The 26,472-nt window shown below is 41.6% G+C and overlaps 1 protein-coding gene across 2 annotated transcripts in view; it reads left to right on the forward strand.

Annotated features, from left to right (window-relative positions):
- The window catches only part of ift172 (intraflagellar transport 172), a 291,193-nt gene that overhangs the window by 103,069 nt on the left and 161,652 nt on the right, over positions 1–26,472 (forward strand). For both annotated transcript variants that reach the window (XM_043682226.2, XM_043682236.2), the window contains 5 exons: positions 442–609; positions 4,992–5,128; positions 6,654–6,761; positions 11,934–12,018; positions 23,139–23,231. In XM_043682226.2, the coding sequence (XP_043538161.1) occupies positions 442–609; positions 4,992–5,128; positions 6,654–6,761; positions 11,934–12,018; positions 23,139–23,231 (591 nt within the window). The remainder of the gene's footprint in view (positions 1–441; positions 610–4,991; positions 5,129–6,653; positions 6,762–11,933; positions 12,019–23,138; positions 23,232–26,472) is intronic.

The following is a 26,472-nucleotide window of genomic DNA, read 5'->3' on the forward strand; positions in this document are numbered from 1 at the left end:
TTCACCTAAACTGCACATTTTTGGACTGTGGGAGGAAGCCAGAGCACCCGGCAAAAACCCACGCAGAAACAGGGAGAATGTGCAAACTCCACATAGACAGTTGCCTGAGGTAGGAATTGAGCCTGGTTCTCTGGCGCTGTGAGGCAGCAGTGCTAACCACTGTCCCTCCGTACCGCCCACTATAGGTACACAGTTGGACATATATGTCTGTTGGGAAGAGTCAAGTTAACAGAAAGCCCATAGATTAGTACTTATCATGAAATTCCATTAATTGAAAAAGAAAAGTGGTGGTATGGGAAATACTTTAAATATCAGTTAAATATGCACTGTTTATCTTATTGGATCACATTACAAATTGCCACTTTAAATATTTTCTCAAAACACACTTTTAGGAATAAAAGAAATTCTACTCATGGCATAATTATTTCTTCTGTACTACAGCTCCATCTGTTTGATGTAGAAGATAACGCAAAGACAACTGTCCTGAATTACTGCACTTATGTTCAGTGGGTTCCTGGCAGTGACGTGGCTGTGGCCCAGAACCGTGGCAATCTCTGTGTTTGGTACAATATTGATGCTCCAGAGCGAGTTACAATGTTTCCGCTTAAGGTAATGAAAAGAATATGTAAAATCAAGGAAATTAAAATTTTTATTTATATATATTTTATTGATGCTTTAGTATCAAATCATTTTAATTTTTAACCGAGATGTGTTTTATTGGTAAATCAGATATATAGACTTGGACATTTTGCAGAATTGTACTTGGAGAAAATAGAACAAAGCTCTATTAAATCAAAAGTTCCTTAAACACTGTGCTTAATTTTGAATTATGTCTTATTTTAATGCAGCTCATTCCATGTACATACCACCCTTTGTGTGAAAAAGTTGCCCCTTAAGTCTCTTTTATATCTTTCTCCTCTCACCCTAAACCTATGCCCTCTAGTTCTGGACTCTCCGACCCCAGGGAAAAGACTTTGTCTATTTACCCTATCCATGCCCCTCATAATTTTTAAAATCTCTATAAGGTCACCCCACAGCCTCTGACACTCCAGGAAAACAGCCCCAGCCTGTTCAGCCTCTCCCCATAGCTCAAATCGTCCAACCTTGGCAACATCCTTGCAATCAAACCTTGCAATCTTAGCATTTTCTGATATTAAGGGTTATGACAGAATCAGTGTTGAAACTTTATTGCTGGAACAGCACAGCAGGTCAGGCAGCATCCAGGGAACAGGAGATTCGACGTTTCGGGCACAGGCCCTTCTTCAGGAATGAGCAGAATCACAAATTCGGGGGAAGCTGACTGATACAGAATCCAGAACCTGATCAAGTATTAGAGTTGGACCATGTTGCTCATGTGTTACAGAGGCTTTCATCAGTATATTCCTGTTAGGGTGCAAGGGAAGGCAGATAGGTCCAGGGAATGCTGAATGACTAGAAAAGTTGAGGTTTTGGACAAGGTACAGATGGAAGTATATGTTGGGTATAGACGGCAGCAATGGAGTGAATTCTTAGAAGAGTATAAAGGAAATAGGATTTTATAAGTACTTTAAAGAGAAAAGGGTAACTCGGGAGAGAATAGGGCCCCTCAAAGATCAGCAAGAGTGCCCATGTGTGGAGCTGCAGGAGATGGGGGAGATACTAAATGAGTATTTTGCATCAGTTTTACTGTGGAGAAGGACATGGAAGATGGAAGATATAGAATATGGGGAACCAAATGGTGACAAATTGAAAAATGTCCATATTTCAGAGGAGCATAAAAGTGGATAAATCCCCAGGATCTGATCAGGTGTATTCTAGAGCTCTGTGGGAAGCTAGGGAAGTGATTTCTGGGCCCTTGTGGAGGTATTGTATCATCGATAGTCACAGGTGAGGTGCCGGAAGACTGGAGGTTGGCCAGTGTAGTGCCACTATTTAAGAAAGGTGGTAAGGAAAAGCCGAGGAACTATAGACTGGTGAGCCTGACATTGGTGATGGGCAGGTTGTTGGAGGAATAGGATGTACATGTATTTGGAAAGGCAAGCACTGATTAGGGATAGGCAACATGGTTTTGTGCATGGGAAATCATGTCTCATAAACTTGATTGAGTTTTTTGAAGAAGTAACAAAGAGGATTGATGAGGGCAGAGCGATAGATGTGATCTATATGGACTTCAGTAAGGCATTTGACAAGGTTTCCCATGGGAAACTGGTTAGCAAGGTTAAATCTCACGTAATACAGGGAGAACTAGCCATTTGGGTACAGAACTGGCTCAAAGGTAGAAGACTGAGGGTGGTGGTAGGGGGTTGTTTTTCAGGCTGGAGGCCTATGACCAGTGAAGTGCCACAAGGATCAGTGCTGGGTCATCTATTTTTTGTCATTTGCATAAATTATTTGGATGCGAGCATAAGAGGTACAGTTAGTAAGTTTGCAGATGACACCAAAATTGGAGGTGTCGTGGACAGCAAAGAGGGTTACCTCAGATTACAACAGGATCTTGACCAGATGGGCCATTGGGCTGAGAAGTGGCAGATGGAGTTTAATTCAGATAAATACGAGGTGCTGCATTTTGGGAAAGCAAATCTTAGCAGGACTTATACACTTAATGGTAAGGTCCTAGGGAGTGTTGCTGAACAAAGAGACTTTGGTGTGCAGGTTCATTGCTCCTTGAAAGTGGAGTTGCAGGTAGACAGGATAGTGAAGAAGGCATTTGGGATGCTTTCTTTTATTGGTCAGAGTATTGAGGACATTGGTTAGGCCACTGTTGGAATATTGCGTGCAATTCTGGTCTCCTTTCTATCGGAAAGATGTTGTGAAACTTGAAAGGGTTCAGAAAAGATTTACAAGGATGTTGCCAAGGTTGGACGATTTGAGCTATGGGGAGAGGCTGAACAGGCTGGGGCTGTTTTCCTGGAGTGTCAGAGGCTGTGGGGTGACCTTATAGAGATTTTAAAAATTATGAGGGGCATGGATAGGGTAAATAGACAAAGTCTTTTCCCTGGGGTCAGAGAGTCCAGAACTAGAGGGCATAGGTTTAGGGTGAGAGGAGAAAGATATAAAAGAGACTTAAGGGGCAACGTTTTCACACAAAGGGTGGTATGTATATGGAATGAGCTGCCAGAGGAAGTGGTGGCGGCTGGTACAATTGCAACATTTAAAAGGCATTTGAATGGGTATATGAATAGAAAGGGTTTGGAGGGATATGGGCTGGGTGCTGCCAGGTGGGACTAGATTGGGTTGGAATATCTGGTCGGCATAGATGGTTTGGACCGGAGGGTCTGCTTCCATGCTGTACGTCTCTATGACTCTATGATATGGAGATGCTGGTGTTGGACTGGGGTGGGCAAAGTTATAAATCACACAATACCAGGTTGTAGTCCAACAGGTTTATTTGAAAGTACTAACATTTGGAGCACTGCTTCTTCTTCAAGTTTAGGGTGTAGGTTTGCTCGCTGAGCTGTAGGTTTGATATCCAGACGTTTCATTACCTGGCGAGGTAACATCATCAGTGGCGACCTCCAAGTGAAGCGAAGCTGTTGTCTCCTGCTTTCTATTTATATCTTTCTCCTGGATGGGGTTCCTGGGGTTTGTGGTGATGTCATTTCCTGTTCGTTTTCTGAGGGGTTGATAGATGGCATTTAGATCTATGTGTTTGTTTATGGCGTTGTGGTAGGAGTGCCAGGCCTCTAGGAATTCTCTTGCATGTCTTTGCTTAGCCTGTCCCAGGATAGATGTGTTGTCCCAGTCGAAATGGTGGGGTTTTTTCATCCGTGTGTAGGGCGACAAGGGAGAGAGGGTCATGTCTTTTTGTGGCTAGCTGGTGTTCGTGTATCCTGGTGGCTAACTTTCTTCCTGTTTGTCCTACGTAGTGTTTGTGGCAGTCCTTGCATGGAATTTTGTAGATGATGTTGGTTTTGTCCATGGATTGTACTGGGTCTTTTAAGTTTGTTAGTTTTTGTTTGAGAGTGTTGGTGGGTTTGTGTGCTACTAGGATTCCGAGGGGTCTTAGTAGTCTGGCTGTCATTTCTGAAACTTCTTTGTGTGTGTGTGTGTGTCTGAGAGAGAGCATGCGTATGAGAGACGGTCTGCATGAGTGTGAGAGTGTGATTGTGTGTAACAGTTTGTGTGCGAGTGTCAGTGTGAGAGTGTATAGTGTAATGGGTCACCTGTAGTGTGACATGAACCCAAGGTCCCAGTTAAGGTCATCCTTATGGGTACACACACACACACACACACGCACACATACACATACACACACACACACACACACACCTCCCCCACACAGGCAGATACTCCCTCTCTCCCATACACACACGCACACACAGTCTCTCTTTCAATCTCTCCCTCACACGCAGACACACATGCAAATACACACACACAGAAGTCTATGGGGTGAAATTGCATTTGCAGATTTATATTTGCAGATGCATTCTATTTTGTTCAAAAATCAGACAATCTGTCGGCAGTCAGTCCATGTGACATTTTATAAATTCCTACTTTGGAAAGAGAACCAATCTGACTCAAGGTTGGAATACAGACAGACTCTAACCTCACACCTTTAATGCATTGTCTGAGCTGTGATGTCACTTTTTTAATAAAACCTTAAGTTATCTCAGGAATGTGACTTGAAAGAAGTTCTGGGATTTACATATTAATGAATTGAAACTTGCGACACATTGTAAGTGATTAACACTTAATAGCAATCTAGGTTTGTTCAATACATCACATATTATAAATTCTGTGCCCTATGATCCTGCTCCACTAGCTACCTGACGAAGGAACAGTGCTCCAAAAGCTTGTACTTTCAAATTAACCTGTTGGGCTATAACCAGTTACATGCAGTCACCAACTATTTGCAGACAGGAAGATCAAGGCAATAAATTGGGATGTGAGGATGGAAGAACAGAGACAAGAAATAAGTGAACCATAAAAATTCTTCTTGGTGTTTTGTCCTTATTAAATTTTTAAAATGTTTTCCAAGTTGACCATTTTACGTTTGTTTATTTTATCTCCAGGGTGATATTGTAGATCTGGAGCGCAGTAATGGTAAAACAGAAGTCATAGTTACTGAGGGGGTGAATACTATTTCTTATACTCTGGATGAAGGGCTAATTGAATTTGGCACAGCAATTGATGATGGAGATTATAACAGGTTAGTACTAAGCATTAATTTGTCACTAACTTGATATTTGAAATCAACTTTGTGAATGTTTGGGGTTGTTTTAAAAGCTGAATCCTCATGTCCCTCTGATTATAGTCAGATCAAAGTGAATTGATATTCAGTGTAGGATTCCAATTTGCACAGCATTATGAAGTAGCATGTTTATATCAGATATGTATTCCAAAAAAAAAATCATTTGTGGTATTTGCAGAAGGTTGGTGGGTGTCAAAACTGGCAGCCTGCCTGGCACATTGAAATAATTCAGGGTCAGTTGAGCTTGTGAAACTAATTGAACCTGATAATATGCTGTCCATGCGATAGTATAATTAGCATGACTAATCGGACAAGTGAGTAGGCCAGTTTACTTCCAGAGTTTTAAAAGGGCAAGATAAAAGTGGACTGCTGTCTTTAGGAGGTTTGAAACAGAAACAGAAATTGCTGAAGAAACTCAGCAGGTCTGGCAGCATTTTTGGGAAGAAAACAGAGTTCAAGTTTCAAATCTAATCTCTCATCATCAGAACTGAGCACCTAGGAAAAGGTGATATAGATGTTAAAGCTGGTCCTTCAGGCGGAAGGGAACAGGTAAGCAGATTTCCAGTGACGGTAGTGAGGACTTCTTGGTTGAGGAAAAAGGTAGGTATTTCTGAAGCACCCCCTACCCCGTGAAAGATGGCATCATCAGATGGAGATGGAGAAACTGGGAGAATGGGGTGGAGTCTCTACAGAAAGCAGGGTGAGATGATATATAGTCAAGGTAACTGTGGGAGTTGATGGGTTTGTGATGGAGACTGAAGCATAGAACAGCAGGTCAGGCAGCATCCGAGGAGCAGGAAAAATCGATGTTCGGGCAAAATCCCTTCATCAGCCTTTCCTGATGAAGGGCTTTTGCCTGAAACGTCAATGTTTCCTACTCCTCGGATGCTGCCTGACTTGCTGTGCTTTTTCAGCATCACTCTAACCTTGACTCTAATCTCCAGCATCTGCAGTACCCACTTCTGCCCATAGAATGCATAAAATGCAGACAGGGTGACTGCTTTGCAGAACACGTAAGCTCTGTCCACAAAAATTATCCAGAGCTTTCCTCTGCCTGCCATTTCAATGCACCACTATGTTCCCATGTCAACCTCCCTTTCCTTTTAATCTGCTTTCAAGCCAAAACCTACCTCATCAAATTGGGAGTTCCATTGCCCAACCCCCAGATTCAGCTAAACCATTCCAGTTCAAGGCCTCCAACTGACCAGGAATCCACTGGATGCCCTTTGTTCTCCTTTCTGCAATCCCAGCAGTATCAGTTAATAAACACTTGGCGCCACAAGGATTAGATTGATCAGCAGGTCTGTTGGACCCTCACTGAGGGACAAAAGTCCTACTCTCCATCAGTTTATGGCTGTGTGAGGGATCCACTCCTTCTCAGTCTCAACTGGCTGGTAGCTGTAAAATTCTGCCCAATATATGGGAAAATACTTTGCTGCATTTCTTTTAATGTGATGCTTATAGGTATTGATTTTTTTTTCAGAGCTACTGCTTTCTTGGAAACATTAGAAATGTCATCAGAGACTGAAGCTATGTGGAAAACATTAAGCAAACTTTCATTAGAAGCCCAGCAGTTGCACATTGCAGAGAGGTAATGATGGTTTGTTCTAAGGGAACCAAACAGGAAAGGTTTCTTTTCCATATAATACAATTATATGGAATTGTATGGGATATCTGGTCGGCATAGACGAGTTAGACTGAAGGGTCTGTTTCTGTGCTGTACATCTCTATGACTCTATGAGCCTAGATAGTGAATGTCCATCATTTGATCTTGCCAGGAAAGGCATCATTGTCAAATTAATGTTGCCATTAGACATGCACACATGTGAATCTCCAGCAAGGACTCCAGAAGTACAAAACACTGCCAATTTTCCAATTCCCCATCCAGGGTGCCAAGTCAAATAATTTTCAAATAACTTCCCCTGCGACCACACAATTGGGAAAATATAATTAGAACATTTTTGATTGGTGCAACACAGCTTCTCACAGCTGAGCTAAGTCTGGGACTTCATATCCTTTATCCTTTATTCCAGTGTTGCTTCACTGTCATAGGGTGAATAAATTGCATATAAGACACAAGTGAATGACATACATGGACAGTTAGCAATTCATGAATAATAGGACTTATTTAAAAAATAAATTTTAAATTATCTGAATTCAAATCTGATCTGAATTCCTTTATCTAAGTGAAAAATCAAAATGAATGAATTTTGAATGTTCAATCAAGAAATAGTTTCCTATTAATTATAGGGGAAAAAAGATGCTTTATAATTGAAAATGTAAGCATTTATGAAATTAAAATCCATTTTGCTGTGAAAATCTACTTTTATTCATTTTCTTTGGTGAGTTGAAGTAGGAAAAGTACAATAACCAGCAGTTACTAGGAAGAGTTTACTGCTGAACTCAGTAAGCTGTTAAAGTTCAAACACACTGGACAACCGAATGACAATGAGAAGAAGGACAGTTAATATGGGACTGAGAGTGTTATATCTGAATGCATGCAGTATAAGGAATAAGGTAAATAGTAAGAAACAAAGTAGGGTCAGATGGTGTAGAATCTATGTAGGTAGAATTGAAGAACTGCAAAGGTGAAAAACCATAGTTGGAGTTTTGTACAAACCTCCAAACAGTCGTCAGGAGCTGGTGAACAAGATAAAGCAGGAGATAGAAAAGATGTGAAGGAAAGGCAAAGTTGCAATGATCATGGGGGATTTGAATATGCAGGTGGACTGGGAAAATCAGGTTGGTAGTGGATTGCAAGAAAAGGAATTTGGAAATGTCTACGAGATTGCTTTTTGGAGCAGCTTGTGATGGAGCCCACGAGGGAACAGGTAATACTGGATTTAGTCTTGTGCTATGAGGCGGACTTGACAAGGGAGCTTAAGGTGAAGGAACCCTGAGGAGGCAGTGATCATAATATAATTAAATTTACTCTATAATTTGAGAGGGAAGATAGACCAGAGGTCATGGTTTAAGCCTGAATAAAGGCAACTATAGAGGCATGAGGGAGGAGCTGAGGAGAATTGACTGGAAGAGGAGCCTAGCAGGAAAGACAGTGGAACAGCAAAGGCAGGAGTTTCTGGGAGTAATTCAGGAGACACAGGAGAGATTCATCACGAGGGAAAAAGAAGCATGGGACAGGGACAGGATGAGGCAACGTGGCTAACGAGGGAATTCAGGGATAGCATAAAAGCAAAAGAGAAAGCACATAATTTGGCAGATGGCTGTGGAAAACCAGAGGATTGGGAAGCTTACAAAGACCAACAGAGAGCAACAAAAAAATAAATAAGGAGGGAGAAGATTAAATATGAGGGCAAGCTAGCCAGTAATATAAAGGAAGACTGTAAGAATTTCCTTAGATATATAAAGGACAAAAGAGGCAAACATGGACAGTGGGCTGCTGGAAAATCATGCTGGAGAGATAGTAGTGTACAACAAGGAAATGGCTGAGGAACTGAACAATTATTTTGTGTCAGTCTTCACGGTGGAAGACGTGCGTAATATCCCAAAAATTGAAGAGAGTGAGGGGACAGAGCTGAGTATCGTGGCTATCACCAAGGAAAATTGTTAGAAAAACAGAATGGTCTGAAGGTGGATAAATCACCTGGACTAGATGGACTACACCTCAGAGTTCTAGCTGAAGAGATAGTAGAAACATTTGTGGTGATTTTTCAGGAATTGCTAAAATCAGAGAGAGTCCCAGAGGACTAGAAAATTGCTAACTTGACACCTCTGTTTAAAAAGGGAGTAAGGCAAACGACAGAAAATTACTGATTAGCCTAACCTCGATCATGGATAAGATCCTGAAATCCATTGGGAAGGATAAAATTTCTGAATACTTGGAAGTGTCTGGTAAAATAGAACAAGGGGAGGCCATGCTTGACAAATCTACTGGAATTCTTTGAGGAAGTAACGAGGAAGTTAGACCAAGGAGAGCCAATGGATGTTGTCTACCTGGACTTCAAGAAGGCCTTTGACAAGGTGTCACACAGGAGGCTACTGAGTAACATAAGGGCCCATGATGTTAGAGGCAAGATGCCAGCATGGATAGAAGCTTGGCTCTCTGGCAGAAAGCAGAGGGTGGAGATAAAAGTGTCCTCCTCAGAATGGTAGCCTGTGATAAGTGGTGTTCCATAAGCTCAGTGTTGGGACGACAACTTGTCACTTTATACATTAATTTTGTAGATGAGGGAATTGAGGGTATTCTGGTTATGTTTGCAAATGATAAAAAGTTAGCTCGAGGGACAGGTAGCATTAAGGTGGCCGGGAGGCTGCACAAGGATTTAGACAGATTAGGAAGTGGGCAAAAAAGTGGCAGATGGAGTACAATGTGGGAAAGTGGTAGGAAGATTAGAGGCATGGACTATTTTCTAAATGGGGAGAAAATTCAGAAGTCTGAAGTGCAAAGAGTTCTAGAAGTCCTAGTCCAGGACTCTCTCAAGGTAAACATGCAGGTTGAGTCAGTAGTTAGGACGGCAAATGCAATAATGGCATTTGTTTTGAGAGCGAATTGAATATAAAAGCAGGGATGTACTTATGAGGCTCTGTAAGACTCTGGTCAGACCACATTTGGAGTATTGTGCGCAGTTTTGGACCCCATGTCTCAGGAAGGATGTCCTGGCCCTAGAGTGTGTTCAGAGGAGGTTCACGAAAACGATTACAGAATGAAAAGCTTAATAAATGAGGAACGTTTGAGGAATCTGGGTCTATACTTGATGGAGTTTAGAAGGATAAGGGGTGACCTAATCGAAACATACGGAATACTGAATGACCTGGATGGAGTAGATGTTGGGAAGATGTCTCTAATGGTAGGGGAGACTAGAACCCAAAGGCACAGCCTTAGAATGAAGAGAAGACCTTTTAGAATGGAGATAAGGAGAAACTGCTTCAGCCAGAGAGTGGTGAATCTATGGAATTCATTGCCACAGAAAGCTGTGGAGGCCAATTCACTGAGTATATTTAAGAGTGAGATAGAAGGATTCTTGAGTATCAAGGGGATCAAGGGTTACAGGGAGAAAGTGGGAGAATGGGGTTGGAAACTTATCAGCCATGATTGAATGGCGGGAGACAAAAAAAAACTGCAGACACTGGAATCAGAAATAGTTAGTCAGGCTTGCTATGTTGTTCCAGCCTCATGATTGAATGACAGAGCAGACTCGATGGGCAGAATGAGAGTAAAAGTTGTAGGACTATTGCGGTTGTTGATGATCTTCTATTGCAATCCTTCTGTTAATGAAGTTCCCAGAATGGTGGCAAGTAGGAAATTCTTAGAATTTACCCACAATGGTGAAGAAACAGCAATATATGTCTTTGCCAGGATGTTATCTAATATGGAGGTGATGGAATCCTTATGACGTTACTGCTCTTGTCGTTCTTGATATTAGAGATCATGCATTGGATATGTTGTCAAAATGAGCTTGATATGTTTCTACAATGTATTTCGCAGATAGTTTGTAACAGCAACAATAGTTCAGTAGAGGTGGAGGGAATTCAGTAGTGATACAGTAGTCAAGTGGACTGTTCTGAGTTATGACAAACTCATAAAGTGCTGTAGTCACACCCACCAATTTGAATATTGAATATTTTATCAAATATCCCATTTGAGTTTGGTGGGCAGAAATTAAAGGTTCAGGAAATGAGTCACTTCTAACTGAGTACTCAGCATAATTTCTACTCTTATTGTCACTGATCTTGTCAATGGTCCAGTTAAGTTCTGGTCAAATATGATTCACAGAAGTTTTCTAATATGAATGTGAACTTTGTGGTGATCGTGCAAAGAAAAGTCAAAGAAAGGCCTTTCTTTGCTGACTTTATTATTGTCAGCTCAAGTCAGGATATTGCCTAAGTCCTTCTATAGGCTGACATGGGATCTTATTGTTGGAAACACCAGCAAACAGCTTCTACTCCTCTCACAGGCATAAAGGAAAAGGGAAATGATGAATTAAATGAAGATAATTGGACAAAGCAAGCTGACCTTATGCCCTCTGTCAGTGATTAAATAGAGGTGTGATGATTAATCTTCAATAACCAAGATCTAAATCACGATTTGTGTCAGTTCTTATTCCAGGGAATGAAGGGTTTTCATGCTGTCCCATCCTCATTGTACTTTTTATTGCCATCCTAGGCAGAAGCTGCCTTAATGTGAAGGAACATTACTGTCACTTCTCCTCTTGCAATAGCTTTTAGCTGTTGCATCAGTTTGCATCAAGGTTCTGACAAAGTTTAGAACCAAATGATTTAGACGAAACACAAACTGACCATTAGTGAATAAATGCAGGTTAATGACCTTATTGTAGATTCATTCTATCACTTTTGGCAATTAGAACATAAAGCTTAGGAGCAGGAGTAGGCAATGCAACCTTCAAGCCTATTTCAACATTCAGCAAGATTATGGCTTATCTGGCTTTTGTCTCAACTCCACTTTGCTGTATGTTCTCCATAATCCTTGATTTCCTCATCTAACAAAAATCTATCAAACACGGGAATTGATAGGTTAGTAATTGGGTGAATAATTTTAGTGGATATGCCTTCCACCTTATCAATGAGCTACCAATATTGTAGCTGTATTGAAACAGCTTGTTGAGGCATGTAGCTAATTCTGCACAGATTTTCAGCACAATACATAGGATGTTGTCAAAGCCTATAATCTTTGTTATGTCTAAAATATTCAGTTGTCACAATGAACAAATTTATGTGTTATAATTTGCTCAAAAGCATAAAGCATTGAGTCCTTAATCTCAGTACATATGTTCCTGTTTTCTAGATGCTTTGCTGCTCTTGGGGATGTAGCAAAAGCTCAATTTCTTTGTGAAACTAATCAGATTGCAGACCAAGCAGCAACAGAATATGTAAGTAGTAAATAAAACTATTAGCAGCAGCAAAAAAGGGCAATCAATCGATATAGTTTTTTTAAAAATAATTTTGTTTTTTACATTTGAAAGATTCTATGGATACTTTACCTTTTTTATATAGACTGAAGCAATATATTAAACTGTAACTTTGTGTGCCCACTAGGATGTTTTAAACACCTGGGCATTATTTTCCTTTTGTCTGACCATGTGTGAGAACAGACTGGCATGGTGGCTCAATGGTTAGCACTACTGCCTCACAGTGCCTGGGAACCCAGGTTCGATTCAGGGTGACTGTTGTATGGAGTTTGCACATTCGCCCTGTGTCTGCATGGATTTCCTCCAGGTGCTCCGGTTTCTTCCCACAGCCCATATGCAGGTTAGGTGAATTGGCCATGCTAAATTGCCCATAGTGTTTCATGGATGTGTAGGTTAGGTGCATTTATCAGGGGAAATGTAGAGAAATAGGGTAGGCGACTGAGTCTGGGTGGGTTACTCTTCGGAGGGTTGGTGTGGACCTGTTGAGCCAAATAGCCTGTTTCCACACAGTAGAGATTCTATGAGGTTTTGGCTAACTTGCCACTCACATCACTAAAAAAGCTTGGCAGTTTGGATGCCAATAACTTATTAAGAGCTGCCTAGCAAGCTTCTCCGTGAATCACAATCCTTGACAATGGGATCCTAGCGCTCTAGAAGTGATCTGCTCTTCAGAGGCTGGCAGCATCTGGTTTCTGAAGAAAATCAGTTCAGATTTACTCTACAGGGCAACCAACGCTAAGAAGGTAGATCTTTGTTTTCCTTGCTTCGCACAGGATGGGGACCATAGAGTGAGGCAGAGGAAGGGGGTAGATTTCAAATGGCCATCCCCTTGTCCCTTATCATGCCTCTGATCATCCCAGATTGGAGACCCCTCAACTCTGCAGGCAGGTAGCCCTGGTTACCAAGTTGGGAAACTAGAATTCAGAGCTGAAAATGTGTTGCTGGAAAAGCGCAGCAGGTCAGACAACATCCAAGGAACAGGAGAATCGACGTTTCGGGCATAAGCCCGAAACGTCGATTCTCCTGTTCCTTGGATGCTGCCTGACCTGCTGCGCTTTTCCAGCAACACATTTTCAGCTCTGATCTCCAGCATCTGCAGCCCTCACTTCCTCTCAAAAACTAGAATTCAGACATTTAAGTAGCCACTAGTTGATCACATGAGCCTTAGGTGCTGTGAATCAACAGTCACCAACGGACTTTTGTACGACTTCTGTTAATCAAACCAAACACTCAGAAAAGCTCACCTTGCCTCATAATCTGTTAAAATATGAGTGGCAGAGAACTCTCAACTTCCACTATTTAAAGAAAATAACATTTATTTTAACTCTAAAAGTGAGCATTAAACAATTATTCACAACTCTAAGCCCCCCTTTCTCTTAACTCCTTATTATTTGCCTCCAACTCTATAATAATATGCTGTTCCAATCAGATACTTGTTAAAATTACACCAACGTAATTTCAAAACCACACAGGAGTTATCATCATCTGTGTCTTTCTTCTTCCAGCTGAAGATCTTCCGAGGTCGTCGTCTTTCTTTTTACTGTGAATATGTTTCATATGAAAAGATACCTTTGATAGAGAGTGTTTCCTACCTTCTTGAATTGGTTGCTCTCTCTGCAATTTTCAAAATTTCCACATTTTTATCTGCCCAACATTGTTTCTCTCATTGGTTCGATGTTAGCAAAACAATAAATTCAAACTCAATTGGGGTTTTAGTATCCTGGGGCATAATTTAAATTGATTGGTTAAATTCGAATTGTTGTCGAAGCAGCAACCAAAACTCAGATATCCATTTCAAAGCCAAATGTTACATATTTTCAATTCTCCAGTACATTCTGGGACTGCCATCTAGTCATATACACAGGTGCTTGTAAGCTCACAGTTCAGAATAGCATTCACACTCTCTTAAAGGTATAGTACACGCCTTCAACTTGATACATCTTTCTCACCCAGCGTTTAATTGGCAAGGCAGCAATGGGGTTGGGGATAGTATTTCTTCAGAGTCAAATTGCCCAATTATTTCCTGTTCTGACTCCTCAAGAGAAGGAAAGTTTGTTCACCATACAAATCGAAGATGGTCAAGTTCAAAGTTCAGTGCTCGCATGATAAAATTATGTATGGTTATTTCTATAGCAAACCAGAAAAACACTTTTCATCCCACAGATAAAGTATGTTCGTTGGATTATTAGTGGGATAGTATGATTAGGGGAATAGGTACTGCTCTCTTCAGGCGTGAGTGTTAGGGCTGTGATGCATGCCTGTTGCAAGGGATAAGGACATTCCTATGGGACTGGAGAGGAACTTGGGGATAGCAGAGTATCCAATTGTCATGCACTTTGGTACTCACAACATTGATAGGAGTGGATAGGAGGTTCTGCTGAAAGATTTTGAATAGTTAGCAGCTAAACTAAAATGCAGAACCTGCAAGGTGACAATCTCAGATTACTATAGGCACATTTGTATAGGATAAATAAATAATAAGATTGGTGTAGGAGGAATTCATTTCATTCATGGGGCACTGGCACCAGTACTAGGCTAGCTATTCCAGTGGCCAATCTTGATTTGAACTACGCTGAGACCAGTACCTGGTGAATCAGGCAGGACTGGGAGAGAGGGTTTGAGAGAAGGAAAGCGTAGGCTTGTAAGTTAAAAGGACAACTATTTTGACAGTCATACACAGTGTGGGACAGAAAGGGACAGAGAAAATAAGCATTAAAAAAGAGGCAAATAGGAACAAAAGGTAATCAGGCAAAGTTAATGGTTCTTTACTTAAATGTACATGTACTTGGCAAAAAAAATCAATTAGATCCATAAATAGAGGTTAATGGATATGATCGTTTATGGAGAAATGGTTGCAAGGAATTCAATACTGAGAACTTAACCTTCAGGGATATGTGACTTTTCGAAAGGCCAGGCAGGGTAGGAATGGTGGTGTGGTGGTTTTGTCAGTACAAGATCGAATTATTGTGTTAGTAAGAAATTATTTTGGCTTGGGTGATGTGGAACCACATGGGTGCAGATAAGAAATAAGAGGAAGAAGCCACAACAGGAATAGTCTGTAGGCACTTGAATAGCAGCTGTTCTGTGGAACCAAGAGTAAATCAGAACATAATGAGGGCATTCTAAAAAAAGGCAGTCCATTTAGCGTGGGTGACTTTAATCTTCGTATGGATTGGAAAAATCAAATTAGCAGAGGGAGCCATGTGGAAGAGTTTGGGATAGTTTCCTATAACAATATGTTGTGGATCCAATCAGAGATCAGGATGTTTTAAATCTGTAATTCGTCATGTGTTACATTTAATAAATTGTTTTTGAATAAAAGACCATCTTGGAAACAATGACCATAACAGGGTAGAATTTGGCATTCAACTTGCGAGTGAGAAATGTGAGTGGAAAACAATTGTGTTAAAATTAAATAAGAGTAATTACATGAGAATGAAGGCAGAGTTCACTGAAGTGGATTGGGAAAGGAGTTGTAAAGATGCAGGTCATTCTGCTATAAAATGACTGTTGTGTTCCACTGTAACCTTGTGCTGTAGGAAATAATGCTATGGAAAAACACTATAGAAAATCACATTGTAGATCGCCAGTAGAAAATCAGTATACCCGTTCAGTAGAAAGTTTGCATTATTCAAACAATGTCCACAATTTGTTGTTTTATAGCCAACTTGTGCTTATGAAACATGCATTATAACAGAATGACCTGTGGGTGGATGAACAGTGGCAGATGTTTTTTAAAAAAATTCATTACTCAGCAAGGATATATGAGGAAGGGGATAAACTGGCCTTTGTTTATCAGGGAATTTAAAGACAGTGTCAAATGAAAAGGAAAATGTACAGTGTGGCAAATATTGTCAGCGGTTTGGGAAAGAAAAGTTTTAAAATCCAACAAAAGATATCTGAAAAAGTGGTGAGAAGAAAACAAACAAACTGAGGGCAACCTATCAGTTAACATAAAAGTTAACATTTACAAGAGAAAAGGTCGATGGGATATAGTCAACAGACAGAAAGGGGATAGGCAGACAGTGCAGGGATCCCTTATGGCCGTTCCCTTCAATAATAAGTATACGGTTTTGGATATTGTTGGGGATTCGACCTACCAGGGAAAGCCATAGTGATCAGGTCTCTGGCACTGAGCCTGGCTCTGTGGCTCAGAAGGAAAAGGGGAGAACAGAAAAGTGGTAGGAGATTCAATAGTTAGAGGATTGAACAGGAGATTCTGTGGTTGTAAATGGGACTCCTGGAAGGTACGTTGCCTCCTAAGTGCCAGGGTCCGGGATGTCTCTGATCGAGTCTACAAGATTTTGAAGGAGGATGGTGAGTAGCCAGGAGTTGTGGTGCACATTGGCACCAGTGACATAGCCAGGAGAAGGGTTGAGGATCTATAAAGTGATTTCAGGGAGTTGGGTCAGAAGCTAAAAACCAGGAGAAGCAGAGTAGTAATCTCAGGATTACTACCGGTGCCACATGCTAGTGAGCTGAGGAACAGGGAGCGAGTGCAACTAAACATGTGGTTACAGGGCTGGTGCAGGATGGAGGGCTTCAGATACGTAGATCATTGAGGTACCTTCTGAGGAAGGTGGGACCTGTACATGAAGGACGGGTTGCACTTAAACTGGAGGGGCACGAATGTCCTGGGCAGGACATTTGCTCCAGCACTTCAGAAGGGTTTAAAATAGTTTGGCATGGGAAATAAGAACCAGAGCTACAGATCAGAGGAGAGGGTTGAACAGGCAGAAATAGAATGCAGAGAGTCTGACAGGAAGGATACGCAGTTGATAGGGCAATGGAGTAGGTTAAAGTGTGTCTGTTTCAATACAAGGTGTGTCAGGAATAAGAATTATGAACTTAGAGCATGGATCAATACTTGGAACTACAAGGTTGTGGCCATAATGGAGACATGGATTTCACAGTGGCAGGAATGGTTGCTGGATGTTCCAGGGTTTAGAGGTTTTAAAATGATAGGGGGGTTTGGTGGTGGCGGGGTGGGGGGGGAGGAGGGGGGTTGGCAGGTGGGGGTGGTGGGGAAGAGTGAAAAGAAGAGGGGGAGTAGCACTGTCCATTAGAAACTGCATCACAGCTGCAGAAAAGGAGGTTGTTGAGCAGGGCTTGTCTACTGAGTTAGTATGGATGGAAGTCAGTAACAGCAAAGTAGTGATCACTTTCTTGGATGTTTTCTATAGACATCGCAATAGCAGCAGAGATATGGAAGAACAGATTGGACAGCAGATCTTGGAAAGGTGCAGATGTAACAGTTGTTGTTGGGTGACTTCAATTTCCCCAGTATTGAGTGGAACCTCCTTAGTGCAGATGGTCTGGATAGAGCCGATTTTGTCAGGTGTGTCCAGGAAGGATTCCTGACTCAATATGTAGATAGGCTAACGAGGGGTGAGGCCATATTGGATTTGCTGCAAGGCAGGTGTCAGAGCTCTCGGTGGGAGAGCATTTCTATGACAGTGACCACAACTACCTCGTCTTTGCCATAGCCATGGAGAGAGATAGGAGCAGACAGTATGGGAAGGTATTTAATTTGGTGAGGGGAAATTGTACTGCTATTAGACAGGAGCTGTGGAGTATAAATTGGGAAGAATTGTTCTACAAGAATGGCACAACCGAAATGTGGAGGCTGTTTCAGGACCACTTGTTGCAAGTATTAGATAACTTTGTCCCACTGAGACAGGCAAGGAATGATAAGGTGAAGGAGCCTTTAATTGACAAGAGCAGAGGGCCTTCTTGTCAAAAGGAAGAAGGACGTTTACTGAAGGTTGAGGAAGTAAGGATCTGGCGTGGCTTTACAGGATTATACGGTAGCTAGTAAAGATCTCAAAATTGGACTGAGGAGAGCTGGGAGGGGGCATGAAAAAGCGTTGGTGGGAAGGATTAGGGAAAACCCAAAGGCATTCTACACTTACATGAGGAATAAGAAAATGATCAGCGATGAGGGTAGGGCTGATCAGGGATATTGGATGGACCTTGTACCTGGAGTCTGAAGAGGTAGGTGTGGCCCTAAATGAGTTTTTTTCTTCAGTATTCACAAGAGAGACGGACCTTGTTGATAGTGAGGACGGCGTTGACCAGGTTATTAGGCTTGAACAGATTGAACAGAAAATAAGGAAGTGGATGTGCTGGGAATCCTGGGGAGCATCAAGTCCCCAAGGCCAGACCAGATATATCTAAGGTTACTACAGGAAGCGAGGAATGAGAATGATGCGCCTCTGGCGATGATCTTTGATCTTCACTCTCCATGGGAGATTGGAGGGAAGCAAATGTTGTTCCTCTGTTCAAGAAAGGGAAAGGGGCAATCCCTGGGAATTACAGACCTGTCAGTCTTACGTCTGTAGTAAGCAAGGTTTTGGAAATGATTCTGAGAGATAGGATTTATGGCTATTTGGAAAACATAGTTTGATTAAAGATAGTCAGCATGCCTTTGTGAGGGGCAGGTCACGCCTCACAAGACTTTTTGAGTTCTTTGAGGATGTGACAAGACAAGTTGACGAAGGTTGAGCAGTGGACGTGGTGTATATGGATTTCACTAAGACATTTGATAAGGTTCCCATGGTAGGCTCAATCAGAAAGTTAGGAGTTATGGGATACAGGGAAATTTTTTAGATTACATTACATTACAGTGTGGAAACAGGCCCTTCGGCCCAACAAGTCCACACTGACCCGCCGAAGCGCAACCCACATTTACCCCTACATTTACCCCTTACCTAACACTATGGGCAATTTAGTATGGCCAGTTCACCTAACCTGCACATCTTTGGACTGTGGGAGGAAACCGGAGTACCCGGAGGAAACCCACACAGACACGGGGAGAATGTGCAAACTCCACACAGTCAGTTGCCTGAGGCGGGAATTGAACCCGGGTCTCAGGGGCTGTCTGGATACAGAATCAGCTGGCTGAAAGAAGTCAGCAACTGGTAGTGGATGGAAAATATTCTGGCTGGAGGTCAGTGACCAGTGGTGTACCACAGGGATCTATTCTTGGACCTCTACTCTTTGTAGATTTTATAAATGACTTGGATGAAAAAGTGGAAGGGTGGGTTAATAAGTTTGCCGATGACACAAAGGTCAGTGGTGTTGAAGATAGTGTCGAGGACTGATGCAGGCTACAACATGACATTGACAGAATGCAGAACTGGGCTAAGAATGGCAGATGGAGTTCAGCCTGGATAAATGTGAAGTGATTCATTTTGGAAGGTCAAATTTGAATGCTGAATACAGGGTTAAAGATAGGATTCTTGGCAGTGTTGAGGAACAGAGGGACCTTGGGTCCACATACAAAGATCCCTCAAGGTTGTCACCCAAGTTGATAGGGTTGTTAAGAAGGCGCATGGTGTGTTGGCTTTCATTAACAGGGGGATTGAATTTAAGAGCCGTGAGGTTATGCTGCAGTTCTACAGAGGAGACCGTGAGGTATGCAGATGCTGGAGATCAGAGTTGAGTGTGTGTTACTGGAAAAACACAGCAGGTAAGGCAGCATCCGAGGAGCAGGAAAATTGATGTTTCGGGCCGAGCCCTTCATCGGGAATGAGGCTGGGAGCCTTAGGAATGGAGGGATAAGTGGGAGGGGGTTGGGGCTGGGGAGAAGGTAGCACCACCCCCCTCCCATTTATCTCTCCACCCCTGAGGCTCCCAGCCTCATTCCTGATGAAGGGCTCAGGCCTGAAGCATCGATTTTTCTGCTCCTCAGATGCTGCCTGACCTGCTGTGCTTTTCCAGTAATACATTGTCAACCGTGCAGCTCTATAGAGCCCTAGTTAGACCACACTTGGAATATTGTGTTCAGTTCTGTTCGCCTCATATGGGAAGGATGTGAAAGTTTTAGAGAGGGTGCAAAGGAGATTTACCAGGGTGCTGCCTGAACTAGAGGGCATGTCCTATGGGGAGAGGTTGATGGAGCTGGGGCTTTTCTCATTGGAGCGAAGAAGGGTGGGAGGAGACTTGATAGAGGTGCACAAGATAATGGGGGGGCATAGATAGAGTGAATAGTCAGAGACTTTTTCCCGGGGAAGAATGGCTGTCACAAGTGGGCATAATTTTTTGTTATTGGAGGAAGGTTTAGGAGAGATATCAGAGAGTGGTGGGTGTGTGGAATGCACTGCCAGCACTGATAGTAGAGTCAGATATATTAGGAACATTTAAGCAACTCTTGGATAGCAGATGGATGATAGTAAAATGAAGGTTATGTAGGTTAGTTTGATCTTAGAGCAGGACAAAAGGTCAACACAACATCAAGGGCCTCAAGTTGGGTGACTGTGTGAAGTTTGTATGTTCTGCCCATATCTGCATGGATTTCTGCCAGGTGCACCGGTTTCCTCCCACATATTAGTTGGATTGTCTAGGGATGAGTAGTCTAGTTGGGTTAGTTATGGTAAATGTGGGTTTATGTGGATATGATGAGGAAGAAATGCTATTTGGAGGGTTGATGCAGACACGATGGGTGAAATGGCCACTGGCTGCACCATGATTTCTATAATTTCCATTCCCATAAAAAGCAATAACAAAAAGAAAGAATGTGAAAGCTCCCTAATTTTTCCCTACGAGTACTTTTGCTCACCTTCCCCCGACTTTGACCTGACCCACCCTTCCTTTGAAGCGTATTTCTCTTTCTGCTTCTCCCCTTTTAAGTATTGCAAATATAAATTCCATTTTCTCCAACAATATTGTTATGTTGTTACCTTAAACATTGAGAAATCTTTGTCTCTTGTGGGGCTTCCATTTGACCTGCCTATTTAACATTGCTGTTTGCATTTAAAGCCAAGTAGTGCTGGGGATTTTTCTGAGTCCTTTTACTTTATCTGGTTCAAATTCTTGGGGCTTTGGCACCAGTACTGGGAATTGGCAGCTGTTCTGATGCCACTTGGATCATGCTAGGACCACAGTCTTGGAGATTCGCATAAAGTGAGAAGTGGGTGAGGGCTCAGCAAAAGTTGTTAAAGTTTCCAGAACTAGTAATAGGACAAACTATGGAGAACGTCAGACTCTAACTTTAGGCACAGTGGATGAGGGGACAACTATGAGAAGGGAGTGCAGTCATTGCAAAACTGAGGGTTGTGTACTTAAATGCACAGAGTATATGAAACAAGGAAAATGAGCTTGTAGTACAGACTGAAATTGGCAGGTACACTGTTATAGTTATCACAGGAATAGCTACAAAGGGATCAGGGCTGGATCCTAAATATCCAAGGATACACATCCTATCTGAAGACAGAGGTTGCGGGGTTGCCTTGTTTGTAAGAAATTAAATTAGATCGGCAGCAAGGAGTGATATAGAGCAGAACACTGACAATCTGTGTGGATAGAGTTGTGGAACTGCAAAGGACAAAATACCTGATGGAAGTTGTGTACAGTCCTCCAAACAGTAGTCAGGTTGTGGGGAAGAAAATAAATCAGGAATCAGAAAAGGCATGTTAGAAATGTGCTGTTGTAATAATCATGGGAGACTTCAAGATGCAGGTGGCCTGGGAAAGTCATGTTGGTAGTGAATTTCAAAGAAAGGAATTTGTGGAATGTCTAAGACATTTTTTTTGAGTAGCTTATTATAGAGCCCGCTGAGGAACAGGAAATTCTGGATGTAGTGATATGTAATGAGATAGACTTGATTAAGGATCTCAAGGTGAAAGAACCCCTGAGGGGACAGAGACCCTAATATGATTAAACTCACCCTGGACTTTGAGAAGTAGAAGCTGGAATCACATGTAATGGTATTACGGTTTGAGTAAAGGTAACTACAAAGACATGAGGGAAGAACTTGCCAGAGTTGATTGGAAGGGTCCCTATTAAGGAAGACAATTACTGACGTAATTCAGGAAGCACAGCAGAAATCCATCCCAAGTAAGAAGAAACATACTGAGAGGAAAACAAAGGAACTCTGGCTGACAAGGGAAGTCAGACACAGTATAAAAACAGACACCGTGGTGAGGATTAGTGGGAAGCCAGAGGAATGGGCGGCATGGTGGCACAGTGGTTAGCGCTGCTGCCTTACAGCGCCAGAGACCCAGGTTCAGTTCACGCCTCAGGCAACCGTCTGTGTGGAGTTTGCACATTCTCCCCGTGTTTGTGTAGGTTTCCTCCGGGTGCTCCGGTTTCCTCCCACAATCCAGAAATGTGCAGGTCGGGTGAATTGGGCAGGCTAAATTGCCCGTCGCGTTAAGTGAAGGGGTAAATGTAGGGGAATGGGTCTGGGTGGGCCGCTCTTCAGAGGGTTGGTGTGGACTTGTTGGGCCGAAGGGCCTATTTCCATACTGTAAGTAATCTAATCTAAGTCTTTAAAAAAACCAGCAGAGGATAACTTAAAAAAAAACAATAACTGTGGAGGGGAGAAGGTGAAATGAGAATAGAGTTTAGAATGGGTGAGCGGCTATCTGATTGAAACTTACAGAATATTGAGAGGCTTCTACAGAATGGACATAGAGAAAATGTTTCCACAAATAGGAGAGACTAGGACCCAAGGGCACAGCCTCAGAATGAAGGGATGACCTTTCAGAACTGAGATGAGGAGGAATTTTTCAGCTAGAAGGTGGCTAACCTGTGGAACGCATTGCCGGAGAGGGCTGTGGAGGTCAAATCATTGAGTGTATTTAAGACAAAGTTAAATAGGTTCTTGATTGTGGAGAGAAGGCAGGAGAAAGGTGTTGAGAAACATAGCAGCCATGATTGAATGGCAGAACAGACTCAATGGGCCTAATTCTGCTCCTGTCTTATGGTCTTACGTAACACAAGTGAATGTCAGCTCCTAAAATCTGATTCTGTAATATAAACCGATTGGAAAATTGCATACACTGTCTCAAAACGCACCTTCGGGCTCTGCACTTAATTTTTCTCTGGTAATGAAGATCAATTCCAGCATTATATGTTTATGCAATTGCAATTGCAATTATAAAACATACTTGAACAATTTGGATAAAATGTGTTTTTTTTTCTGTATGCCTGATATTACACCAGAAAAACAATTGTTTAGATCTGTTTTAATTTTGATTGCTTAACTATATATTTTTGTGTGGACATTAGACTACCATTTAATTGTTCTCAGTAAAATAATGAAAGAACAGATGCTAATTTTATCCTTTGTTTTTTAGGGAGGTGATGGCTCAGACAATTACCTTGTTCGTGCACGATTGGCTATGTTGGAGAAAAACTACAAATTTGCAGAAAGCTACTATCTGGAACAAGTATGTTTGAAAAGTATTAACTAATTTAAAACCATTATCAGAATACTGTTGTCCACTGAACTTTATGCATACACTGAAACTTGCACACTTGTAAATTTTAATATTGGTTTGTATAGTTTTCAGTGCAGACAGTATAATGACACATAATTTTTATTGATAAAAGCAAAATTTCTTCCATCTTAATGAAACTATCTTGAGAGTAATTGTTACTCTGCATCAATTTATAGGCATATAAAGCCTATATGTTTAATGTGAAATGTATGTCTTTAAACAATGTCACTTATTTAACAATTTTACTGTTTCATTTTTCTCAGCAGCTGTATTTGCAACTTTTCAATCCACTAAAGCACTATAAATGATACAAAAATCATGATGTAATCTTTGGGAGGGTTTCAGCTATTGAACTTTTAAAGGACTGCTTTTTACTGCAGCTGTTTTGTTTTGGCAGGCCTTTAAAGTCAGCTAGTTCCACTCACCAGCCTTTTACCCATTGTACTGAAAATGTTTTCTTCACATAAAAATACACATCCCTCTTGAAAGCCTTCGTTCAATCTTTTGGAGATGCAGGTGTTGGACTGGGGTGTACAAAGTTAAAAATCACACAACACCAGGTTATAGACCAACAGGCCTGTTAGACTATAACCTGGTGTTGTGTGATTTTTAACTTGATTCAATCTGTCACTGTTAGTGCATTCCACATTGTAACCATTAGTTTTTCTTCTTTTCACCTCTAGTTCTTTTGTCAATTTGATCCTTAATTCCGTCCTGTCTACTTCTCAACATTTGAATGTACTGGAACATTTTCTCACTATCTATCTTGCTTAGACCTCACATGATTTTAAATACCTCTTAAATTTTTTCTCAACCTTAATTTCTTTCAGGGAGAACAACTCCAACATCTCTAATTTACCCTCTTGTGTGAAGTATTCCATCTCTAGTACCATTAACATGAATCTTTGTCGCATCTTCTCTTAAGCCTTCACATCTTGTCTAAATCTTGTTGCCTAAAAATGAATACATGGTGCCAGTTGAATTTGAACTAGTGTTTTTATAAAAGTTAACCAAAACTGCTTTCTTATCTCGATGCTGTTTTGAGTAAAGCCCAGAATCCTATATAAATGATTTGGATGTGAACGTAGGAGGTATAGTTAGTAACCAACCATCACTTTCATAATGAATCCTGTCACTGTCAATGACTTGTACATATGTAGCTCCAGGGCCCTCTGCATTTTAGTATTACATCATTCATTTTACATTGCCCTTCCAAATTTTATCATTTTAAATAGCACTGCTACAGATCTCAACTTGCGGCTTTACTCCATTTTTGTGAATGGACAAGACAGGCACTGATTTAGGATCCTGTCATTGGATCAATTGTTAAGCTATATGATATTAGGATAGTGCCAAACTCAGCAAATCTAGCATTCCAAATGTGCCTAATGTCCTGAAGCAACATTACATGGGCTATGCAAGAAAACAGCTAGTGGAAAATTCTGACCCTGACACAAATAGGCAACCATATTGATGCTTCATAACTGAGTTGCAAAGATTCCATGAACAGAGCAAGATGCCTCTGAGTAATCCACTGGTTTCTTTCCAAGTATTGCAGGTACTTCAAGATCCAGGTCCTTTAAGTATAGCTGACTCATAGAGATGTACAGCACGGAAACAGAACCTTCGGTCCAACATGTCCATGCCGACCAGCTATCCCAACCTAATCTGGTTCCACTTGCTAGCACCCGGTCCATATTCCTCCAAACCCTTCCTAATCATATACCCATCCAGATGCCTTTTTAAATGTTGCATTTGTACCAGTCTCCACGACTTCCATTGCAGCTCATTCCATACACGCACCATCCACTGTGTGAAAAAGGTGTCCCTGAGGTCTCTTTTATATCTTTCTCCTCTCACCTTAAACCTATGCCCTCTAGTTCTGGACTTCCCCACTCTAGGGAAAAGACTTTGTCTATTTATCCTATCCATGCCTTTCATGATTTTATAAACCTCTATGAGGACACCCCTCAGTCTCCTCCACTCCAGGAAAACAGCCCAGCCTATGCAACCTCTCCCTATAGCTCAATCCTCCAACCCTGGCACAATCTTTGTAAACCTTTCCTGAATCGTTTCAAGTTTCATAACATCCTTCCGATAGGAAGGAGACCAGAATTGCAAGCAATATTCCAAATGTGGCCTAATCAACGTCCTGTATAGCCGTAATATGACCTCCCAACTCCTATATTCAATACTCTAAGCAATAAAGGAAAGCATACCAAACGCTTTCTTCGCTATCTTATCTACCTGTGACTCTACTTTCATGGAACTATGAACCTGCACTCCAAGGTCTCTTTGTTCAGCAACACTCCCTCGGACCTTAAAATTAAGCGTATAATCCTGCTAAGATTTGCTTTCCCAAAATGCAACACCTGGCATTTATCTAAATTAAACTCCATCTGTCACTGCTTAGCCCATTGGCCCATCTGGTCAACATCCCGTTGCAATCTGAGGTAACCTTCTTCACTGTCCACTATACCTCCAATTTTGATGTCATCTGCAAACTTACTAACTATACCTCCTATGTTCACGTCTAAATCATTTTTTATAAATGAAGAAAAGTAATGGACCCAGCACCGATCCTGGTGGTTTTGGTAGGGGATTTTAACTTTCCAAACATACACTGGGACTGCCATAGTGTTAAGGGTTTAGATGGCGAGGAATTTATTAAGTAAGTATAAGAAAATTTTCTGATTCAGTATGTGGATGTACCTACTAGAGAAAGTGCAAAACTTGACCTACTCTTGGTAAATAAGGCAGGGCAGGTGACTGAAGTGTCAATGGGGGAGCACTTTGGCGCCAGCGACCATAATTCTATTAGTTTTAAAATAGTGGCGGAAAAGGACAGACCAGATATAAAAGTTGAAGTTCTAAATTGAAGGAAGACTAATTTTGGAGGTATTAGGCAAGAACTTTCAAAAGCTATTTGGGGGTAGATATTAGCAAGTAAAGGGATGGTTGGAAAATGGGAAGCCTTCAGAAATGAGATAACAAGAGTCCAGAGACACTATATTCCTATTATACATATAGGGTGAAAGGAAAGGTTAGGCAGAAGTGGGTACTGCAGATACTGGAGATTAGAGTCAAGATTAGTGTGGTGTTGGAAAACCACAGCAGGTCAGCCAGCATCCGAGGAGCAGGAGAATCAACATTTCGAGCAAAAGCCCTTCATCAGGAATGAGGCTGGAGG

This window comes from Chiloscyllium plagiosum, unplaced genomic scaffold (assembly GCF_037043375.1).
Source record: "Chiloscyllium plagiosum isolate Xiang-an unplaced genomic scaffold, Cpla_swu_hap1 HiC_scaffold_3, whole genome shotgun sequence".
NCBI lineage: Eukaryota > Metazoa > Chordata > Chondrichthyes > Orectolobiformes > Hemiscylliidae > Chiloscyllium > Chiloscyllium plagiosum.